Raw genomic sequence first — 10,363 nt, forward strand, 5'->3', positions numbered from 1 at the left:
CACATGCATATCTGTTACTTTTATCTACAGAGCATTCTAATTTTAAGAACAAGAAAGCAAAAATATAGGGCGATGACTGAGTAAGTTATGATACAATCTGTAACCATGAAAAGCTATGAATGATTTCTAGTGATAGAAAATACTTAAGGAAATGTTAAGTGATACAAAATTGTATGTACAATATGATTTCCATTTTGTAAGATAATTTAATATATGACAGTCATGTAATATATGATATGTATACATATAACAGATATGTGATACATATGACATACATATGATATAAATATGTGCATATATATGCTGTAGATATGTAGACATGATATATACATACAAAAAGGAAATAAAACACTTTAATATTAATACTGGCTCTGTTAGAATTTGGGGTGATATTACTTATCAGCTTTATTTATAGAGCTTTCTGCATTGCTCAAATTCCCTCAAAGTATATATAACTGTTTTAATGAAAGCTTAATAAAATATCTAAAATAATTTTTGATAACATGTGAAAATATGGTAAAATGTTAAATAAAAAAACAAATGGGACAGAAATCAGGAAGGTAGTTCTCACTGGCATTATATGGCACAGAGAGTCAAGGTAACAGAAAAGTATCAGCTAGATTTCACAATTAGAAGGTCTCCAGTGAGTGACCAGCTGAAGAAAAAAGTCAGACCAATTGTGTTGAAAAGTAAACGGGAGGAAAGAAAGTAAAAACATCTAACAGAGACTACTTCTCTAAAGAGTTTGTCAGAAGAGAAGAAGAGAGGGAATAGAGGAATCCTGAGGTCCAAGGAGATTTTTGTATTTTTTCCTAATGAAAGACTAGAGTATGTCTCTATGCTGGTGTAGAAAGCACAGTAGAGAAGAAAAGGTTGAAGATAAAGAAAAAGCTGTGAAGGAGACCAACTGAATTAGGGAACTACAAGGTACCAATACAGAAAGATTTCTTTTTGCATAAGAAATTACATAGAAAAATACCTTGAAATATACATTTATATATGTTTTAAACATTATTAAACTTATAAAATATTTTTTGAACATAAATTATCCTAATATGGAGTCAGTTCTGTAAGCTATAATCTATAACCATTAAATTAACATGTAATATCTTGTCATTACTTATACCTGGTATGGCTCAATCATCTTTTTATCAGGTTTTCCATAGTATCGCAGTTTGGATTTATGCAAGATTCTCACAAGCAATGCAGGAAAATTCCGTCTGTTAGCCCAGGTCATTTCAAGGTGAGACAGGGAAATTATTTTGGTATCTAGAATAAAAAAAATAGAATAGAAAAAAGTCCTACTTAACATGTCATGTTTATTTAAAAATTGCTTTAATGGTTAAAAATGGTAGCCAGATCATCCCCACAGCAACTCCTTCTCACCAGCTAAACCAGTCTATATACTTTCTACATAAAAAACTTAATAATACATGCTATCCTTAATAATAATAGCTAATATATAGGGGTGCTTGGGTAGCTCAGACAGTTAAGCAGCCAACTCTTGGCTCAGGTCATGATCTCAGAGTCGCTGGGCGTGGAGATCCTGCTTAACCTGCTTAATACTTTTTCTCTCCTACCTACCACCCCTCCCAACTCTCTTGCGCGCATGCATTTTCCCTCTTTCTCTCTTAAAAAAATAGCTAATATATAAATATGTCATACTATGTGCCCAGCACGAAGGTAAATATCTATATTAACTAATATACTATTCCATCTCGAATGCCCTCTGTCTTATCAAACTGGGTAATTACTTCCTGAAAGACTTGGATCTAAACTCATCTCTCCCTGGGTGGGGGAATGGGTGAAACAGATAAAGGGTATTAAAAGAACACATATTCTGGGCGCCTGGGTGGCTCAGTGGGTTAAGCCGCTGCCTTCGGCTCAGGTCATGATCTCGGAGTCCTGGGATCGAGCCCCGCATCGGGCTCTCTGCTCTCTCGGGGAGCCTGCTTCCTCCTCTCTCTCTGCCTGCCTCTCTGCCTGCTTGTGATCTCTCTGTCAAATAAAAAAAAAAATAAAAAAAAATAAAAATAAAAATAAAAGAACACATATTCTGATGAGCACTGAGAAATGTATAGTATAGTTAAATCATTACATTGTACACCTGAAACCAATATAACATTGTATGCTAATTACACTTCAATAAACTCATCTCCCTTAAGAAATTTTGTGGGAAAAACTCAATGCCATGGAATATTTTCCCACTACCAAGCATGTACATATTTAATTTATAGAATTGTTTTATGACATATTTCTGTATTGCCCTCACCGTAGTTTTATATGTGTAAGTTCTGTATTTCCCAAACATGCCAGACCAGGACTTTTTGCACTTGCTCTTCCCTCTGTCTGGAATATCTTCCTAGATACCAGAGTGACTTCCTTCCTCCTCTCTTTCAAGTTTTGCTCAAAGGTCACTTTCTCAGTGATGTTATTCCTTACTACCCTATTGAAAACTGATCCCTTTACTTATGCCTCATCCCATCTTATTTTTCTACATAGTACTCATTAACTTCTCATATGTCATATAATTTACTTTGAAATTTTAATCTTCATGCCTGTTGGCAAATACAAAAACTGCTTAAAAGCTATTCACCATCTTTAAAATATTAACTTGTAGTTTTTATTTTACTCTTCCTTGGCTTAAGAGAGGTTTGATTGGCAATTTTGTCTACATTTTGCTCTCTCATAGTCCAGTCTCAACTGTTAAAACCTTAATTTGTATTATTCCAATATTTTATTTCACAAGGTATCTCCCACTTCCATTTTAATTACCTAACATATTATCTACTCAACATTTTGGCATGAAAACCATAGTTGTAATTTCTTTTTAATAAGAATTTAAGTGGAATGTTGTAGTTACACCTGTATCATAAAAAAAATACTGTTTTTAGTCTTCAGACATCTTGTATAATTTTCCTTTTATAGTCTTCCAAAACATTAATAGCACAGTCATAGGTCCTAATATTTGCTTTTTAATTAGGTCAAATTATGGATCAACTCTGAATTACCTGAAATGTATGTGGAACACTCTTGGTCAATGAAGGCACGTCTACTTGCACTAACTAGAATAAATTCAAGAGTTATATGCCTTCTGTAAAACCAGAGTTCTAAGAGCCACTGCTTTCACTATAATTGGGTCCACAGAGTCAGCTGTGATCAGACAACTGCCTGGTTAATGTTTTCCCAGTTTGGGTTTTTAACTCACAAACTTCATAGAATATACATATCTCTCAAATCCAAAAAAGAAATTTCAGGCTATACACAGACAATGAAGAATCTGTATAAATTCATAGAAATTTGTTCATTTTTGTAAGAATGAAAATAAATAAGCTAGATATTCAATATTAAATGTTAGATAGCAAACGATGGAACAGTGATTCTAAAACTTTCTGGTCTCAGGAGACTTTTACATTCTTGAAAATTACTGAAGACCTCAAAAAGTTTTTATTTATGTGGGTAATAACACTTGCAATATTATAAAGTAAAACTAAGAAATAAAATATTATTCATTAACTCCCTTAAAAAACAATAAACCTATTATGTATTTATATATATATAAATACATATATATACATATACATTTATATATATATATATTAAAATACATAATGAGACTGTATTCTCTAAAACATACATGAGATATATATGAGACTGTATTCTCTAAACAAGGAATCTAGTAAGAAGAGTGGCACTGATTTACATTTTTGTAAATCTTTTTAGTGTCTAGCTTAATAGAAGACACTGGATACTCATTTCTTTGGCATTCAGTTTGTTTCAAATGTCACATATCTTGTAGCCTCTGGAAGACTCCACTGTATACTTTCAGAGAATCAGAGTGCTAAAAAGTAAATGAAGTCTTAGTATTATTATTATTATGAAAATAGTTCTGATGTGAATCCTTTGAAAAGGTCTTCGGGATATCTCTAGAGGTCCTTGAAGCATACGGTAAAAACCACTGCAAAAGAATAGAAATAAAATGGCACCATGTTCTAACTACTCATTTTACAAACATAAATAAATCCTGAAAAATTATTACAAATGTAGTACACAGGAAAAAGTCCATAAATCTAAATCATTTATCATGGCAAGTATCCTCGAGCAAATACTTTCAAACCAAATACAGCAATATGCCAAATTGCATCATGTCCAGGTGGAGTCCTAAACACCTTGTATTGTTCAAGAGGAAGATATAATAAATTGTGAATAATTCTGGATATTGACACAAAAATCAAAGTTTAAATAACTTTGTTAAAACATTAAGGGTAACCTCTAGAAGAATACAAATTAATGTATAGCTTCTAAAACACTGTAAGATAAAGGAGTTTAAATCTTGCAAAAGCAAAAAAAAATAATAAAGCATGGCGTATAGCAAACATAAAGTAGTTCTGCAAGAAGAGGTATAAAAACATCATTAATGACTTAAAATTTAATTGGATTAAATTCATCTCTTGAAAGAAAAAGAATTGGTTTGGGTCAAAAACCCAAAATCTTAGCTATGTATTTCTTTAAAAAGGCAAATATAAAACAAAATAGGAAAAAGGAATGGACAAAGATACATACACTAGGTCAGTTCTCAAAAATGTGGCATTTGCACCACCAGGATCATTAACCACCAGTGAACTTCCTAGAAATGCAAATTCTAGGGCACTACCACAGACCTACTGAATCAGAAACTGGTGGTGGGGCCCAGAAATCTGCATTTTAAAACGCCTGAAGTGATATGGATGCCCATTCATATGTGAGAACCACTGCCCAAAATGCCAACTACAAGACAGCAGCAGTAGTAAATAGTACTATCAAGACAAAATAGAATTCCAGACACAAAAGAACAAAAAAATTCCATACTGATAAAAGGTTAAAAATTCACCAACGAGATTACTATGTTATGAAACTTTATACATTATAGTAACATCTAAATCAAAAACTTTTAGAAATAGAAAGAGAAATGAACAAAACCACATCATAAAGAGAAGGCAATATTCCTCTTGGAGAAATGGGCAAATAAAATAGATTTTAAAATAAGAATATGGAATACTTCAATTAAAATTTAAAAACTTGTTATAGGGGCGACTGGGTGGCTCTGTCGGTTGAGTCTGCCTTTGGCTCAGGTCATGATCCTGGGTCCTGGGATCAAGCTTCACATCTGGGTTCCCTGCTCTGTGGGGAGTCTGTTTCTCCCACTCCCGCTGTCCCTTCTCGCCCCTCCTTGTGCTCTCCCTCTCAAATAAATAAAATCTTTTAAAAAATTTAAAGACTTGTTATAATAGACTTCATATCTAATAAGTAAGCTTTTTCTAAAATTTTGAGGGTTAAAGAGGAACTCAATTTTAAAATCAGAAAATATAAATAATGAGTAAAAATAAAATCTCTACACTTCAAAACCTAGTGTACGTAGCCAAAGCAATTTCCATGGGAAATTTCGGAATTTCAAAAGCTTTTGGAAGAAATAAACAAAGAAATAAGTGAACCAAGCATTCAATTCAAGAAGGTAGTACAAAAAGTATGAACAAAAGAAATACAAGAAATTAAAGATGATAGTGTTAATTAAGTAGAAAACATCTCCCCAATATAGACTTAATTAGCAAAGCTAAAAGTCTTTTTATAAAATACTAATAAAACAGACAAGTCTCTGGCAAGGCTGACCATAACAAAGGGTAAATACATTTAAGAATGTAAAAGGGAATGAAACAAGACTAAAAAATTTAAAAAATATAAACTAAAATTTAAAAATAGAGACTACTGCATACAACTTGGAGATCTAGGTGAAATGATATTTTCTAGTAAAATATCAATTCTCACAAATGGACTCAAGAAGAAGAGTTATTAATTTCATTACCTTTTCTGAGAAACTGAAAAGGAGTTATTCTCTCAACCCCCAATCCTGGCCCAAGGCCCCAGGTTCTAATAGTTTTAGGGATAAATTCTACCAAACCTTCAATGAACAAATATTTTCTGTAAGCACAGAAAAACAAACAAGTTTCCCAACTCATTCTACTAGGCTAATATTAATTGAACTGATATCAATATGGGGCTAAAATAGTAAATCCCTAAAAAATAAAATCTATGGAATAAATTCACTTTAAATATACAGATGTAAATATAACAACCATGACCCAAGTAGAGATATAAAAGTAGTTCAACATTAGAAAATCCATTAATGTAATTTATTTAATGCGTTCCTTTATTCAATAAACACTTATTGAAAGCACTCAGCAGACACTGTTCTGGGTGTAGGAGAAATGCGCCACAGCAGTGAAAAAAACAGAAGCCTTGCCCTCATGAATCTTATAAACAAGTGGGAGGAAAAAGAAAACAGAAATAATAATTTCAGAATGTTATCAATTCTATGAAGGGCATTTCCATGGTGATGCAATAATAATAAATGGGGAGGGAACACATATTTAAACAACCCTTTCTAACGTGTTTTATATATTTGAGTTGAAAACTGAAGATGGGAAGGAACTTTCCAGAAAGAGGAAAAAACAGGAGCAACTAACTAGAGGCAGGACTGAACAAGGAGGTTTGAGATAAAAAACAAGGCTCATATTTTGGAAATAAAATGGTGGAGGTGAGGGGTTAGAGAGGTGAGCAAGGGGATTCAGTAAGGCAGGGGTCTATAAACTATAGCCCCTGAGCTAAATCTGGCTTGCGGCCAGGTTTTGTAAATAAAATTCTACTATAAAACAGCCAAACCTATTAATTTACATATTGCCTATGGCTGCTTTTGCTATACTCTGGCCAAGCTGAATAGCTGTGACTGGAGATTATGTGTCCGAAAAAGGCAAAAAGATTCACTATCTGGCCATTTAAAGCAAGTTCGTCCACACCACAGGGCCTTGCCCACCCTGATAGGAGGTCTGGATTGTTGTCTAAGTGCAATGGGGAGCCACTGCAGAGATTTAGACAGGAGATGGGCATGATCTAACTTCCATTTTGAAAAGCTGTCTTTGAGATCACAATATTGGTTACCTTTGGAGTAGGATATTGGCCAGGAGAGGGCATTAGGGAGACTTCTGAGATGCTTACAATGTTCTGTGTCTTGATTTGGGGTGGGGTGGGGTGGTGGTTTCAAGCTTTAAGCTTTTTTTTTTTTTTTGTATTTCAAGCTGTAGTTTTAAGACTTTAACACATTGTACATATCATGCCTTAATAGAAAAGTTTTTAAAAGCACAAAAATGCACCATAAACAAAGAGAAAAGGGAGAGTGTGAGAATGTAATCTGCAATATATAACAAATACTTACTATCCATTAGCAAAGAAATCAGAAAAGTCAAGACATAATTTTAAATTAATACAATATGGGGAAATGGGCATTCATATATATGTTAGTGGGAATATAAATCAGTAAAACCTTTTCAGATGATTTGTCAATATCCATTACATGAAACAATCTAAATACTCTTTAACCCAACAATTTCACTTCTAGGAATCTATCCATCTCACAGAAATACTTGAACATAGTGAACAGTATGTGTATATCCTAATGATGTTCTGTGCCAGATCTAAAACTAAAAAACCAGTAACAGCCTAAAATTGATAATTATCCATTCGCATGGGCATGATTATATAAATTATGGTACACCCATAGTGTGGAAGTGTGTATGCGCAGATATACATTAAAGATGCTTGAGTAAGTGTAAATAGCAAATCATGCCACGCCATAGAATTTTTTTTTTTCCAGTGATACGCACCAAACTGCTGAACCTTTGGAGTTTTGAGATCAAAGTTGAAGTCATAGGAAAAGGAGGTAAAGGGGTCTTTCATTCCACCCCAACATTTTATTTTTCAAAATTTTAAACATACGGCAAACTTGAAAGAACACCAATATATGCCCACTTCTAGATTTTTGTCATCAAAATTTTACTATACCTGGGTCTTATATTTTTAATATACGTTTTATGTTTGCACAAATAAAGTGCTTTTAATATTATCTTGCCCATAGGTGTTCAATAAGTGCTTTTCAGTCTGTATTGCTATTTTTCTTGCTAGCCAACAATACACTTTTAAATATAGTTTGGATTTTTTAGCACCTAGACATTGCCTTTTGTAATAAAAATATGTATTCAATAATGGATATCACTTCCATTGTCAGAAAAATGAAATATATTTTTACAAATATTATTCCCCTCTTAATTCTTCTAGACACCAAATTTTTCATTTGTGTATTCAATCTTAAAAATAAAAATGGTCAATACTTAGAGTAGTAATGCAGTGCTGCCTTATTCCATGCTTGAGATAAAAATCATTCCATTATTTCATCTCTGAAATGACTATCTTGCTTTTAAAGCTTAAGTTATTTAAATCATCCTTGTCCACACATTTATATAACATCCTTTTTTCCTTATAACTGGATATTACTTTAATTGCATATTTTTCATCCAGTTGTCTTTTCACTTTCAAGCCTGTTGCTGATACACGTCATAGCAAGATTACGTATGAGCTAATATGACTGCAATGTAAAAAGAAAAAAACCTGAAAAACAGGTTTTTTTTTCTGTTATAAAATAACATCTTCCTTCCTTAAGTACTTTGTTTTATTTCATTTTTTTTTTTGCATTTAATTTGGTCCCCATTCCATACACGTACATGCCTATAGTACTATCATTCCCCTTCCATCTCTGATAAAATATGTTTTACAGCAGTTGCTGATGACGAACTGGCATTTTCAGGCTAACTTCCTACTTCTGGTACAGAAGAATTAAACTCGGGTCAGTATTGTCCGTGATACGCAATAAGAAACATAAAAATGAAAAATTCCAAGCCTGTCCACAAAAATCACACATTCAAAGCAGCAGTATTTACATAACTGCTACACTCTAAGCCATAAAAATGGCGTTTCGTTAATGCAAGTTATTACGGAATAAATCACAGAACATCCTTTTTTGAATGAAGGTTAAAACACGCAAAACCACAAATATTTATGACTTTTATGCCGAATTCAAATCTATACAGTCGCCAACCAACACAGAAAAGTACTAGTTCCACAAGTGGAATGGGAATGAAACGAAGATAATTCCTCCGTAGGCAAACGCACACACAAGTATGCATGCCAGATTAAATCTGAGATGTATTCAGACACTTCCTAAATGGTCATTTGAATAATCAAAGCAAGGAACGGTCTGTGCAAATTTCATTAAGGGAGCGCCAATCCGACATCCAGGAGCATTTGTTTATTCCCATTCGGGGCTTGAAATGAACAATACCAAAGCACCCTCGTTTCCTTTCCCACTAACGCAAGCTCCCGAAAACTATTTTTTTTAACCCCTCCGTCGTTCCCCCAATTACTTACTGTTAAAATTGTGTTCCTCAGGTTGCTTGTTGGTTAACCAGATATCTCCATACGGATCTTCGTTATTCCACAGGGCCAGGTAATGACTCTTCCCGCCTCTTAAAGGCCTCTCCGGTACCTCCTTGTGCGCACTATTTCTGAATGGAGTTTCTAGAGAAATAGCCTCTAGGGTCTCTCCACAGTGAACGTTATCTATGCACAGGATCCCCTGGCCTAACCTTTTTTCGTTGTAAAGACACGAGACTCTGGAAATTTTCATTTCTATGCCAACTTTAAGTATATTTTTATAGACGAGAAAGTTCAGGCTGGGGTCCAGGTAGCACTTCTCCTGATACACCCCGTCCGAGATCGTCACATCATAGCAGTAAAGGGGAGGTTTGGGTATCGTGTCGCGCGGCTCATCCTCTAACAGGTACCTCTGGACGGCCAGCACAGCGACAGGCACCACCTCCGACGGGGTGACCCATTGCAGAGGTGAATCCGTTATCTGCTCGAGGACCTTTTGGATCCAGGACCTGCGCCCGTGGGAACCGGCCCTTCGGATCACCCCTCCCGGGACCCCAGCCCGATTTCTCTCAGGATTCGGAAAATCTAGCCCGGCATGTGAGGGGCCGGCCTGAGGCTGACCTGACTCACCAGACATTGTCGGGTAACTGCGTACTCTCTTCACTCCCCAAAGCTAGTCTGCCCCGTCCAAAGCTGAGGACTGAGAAACCGCGCGCTTGGGCGACGTTCGCTAGCTACTCTGCTCCCGCCGACTGGCAAGGCTCCGCCCCCGAAGCGAGGCTGCAAAGACGTGCCGCGTGCAGGCGTCAGCTCTCTCGCCCCACCCATCTCTCGGCGCGCTTCCAACTCGCAGGCACTGTTACTAGGCAGTCACACGCGCGGTTACGTAGCAGATCCTCCCACCTGGTGCCAGCCCGGTTGCCAGGGGAGGAGGAGGGGAGGGACAGTGTTGGTCGCCATGGTTCCCAAAACGTCGCATGAGGGAGGGGGAGGAGCACTCGTGGTCCTTCTAGAAAGGAGAGTGCTGAGAGGCAAGGGAAAAGAGAAAGTGACTGGAAGCGGGGTA

At 35.6% G+C, this 10,363-nt stretch overlaps 1 protein-coding gene across 1 annotated transcript in view; it reads right to left on the reverse strand.

Moving 5' to 3' along the window:
- Positions 1-10,071, reverse strand: part of RADX (RPA1 related single stranded DNA binding protein, X-linked) — a 74,035-nt gene extending 63,964 nt beyond the window's left edge. Inside the window, 2 exon segments of the mRNA XM_047716415.1 lie at positions 1,127-1,269; positions 9,292-10,071. Coding sequence (XP_047572371.1) covers positions 1,127-1,269; positions 9,292-9,934 — 786 coding nt within the window. The 5' untranslated portion in view covers positions 9,935-10,071.
- Between the last annotated feature and the right edge of the window lie 292 nt (positions 10,072-10,363).

The sequence above is a fragment of the Lutra lutra genome, chromosome X (genome assembly GCF_902655055.1).
Source record: "Lutra lutra chromosome X, mLutLut1.2, whole genome shotgun sequence".
NCBI classification, from domain to species: Eukaryota; Metazoa; Chordata; class Mammalia; order Carnivora; family Mustelidae; genus Lutra; species Lutra lutra.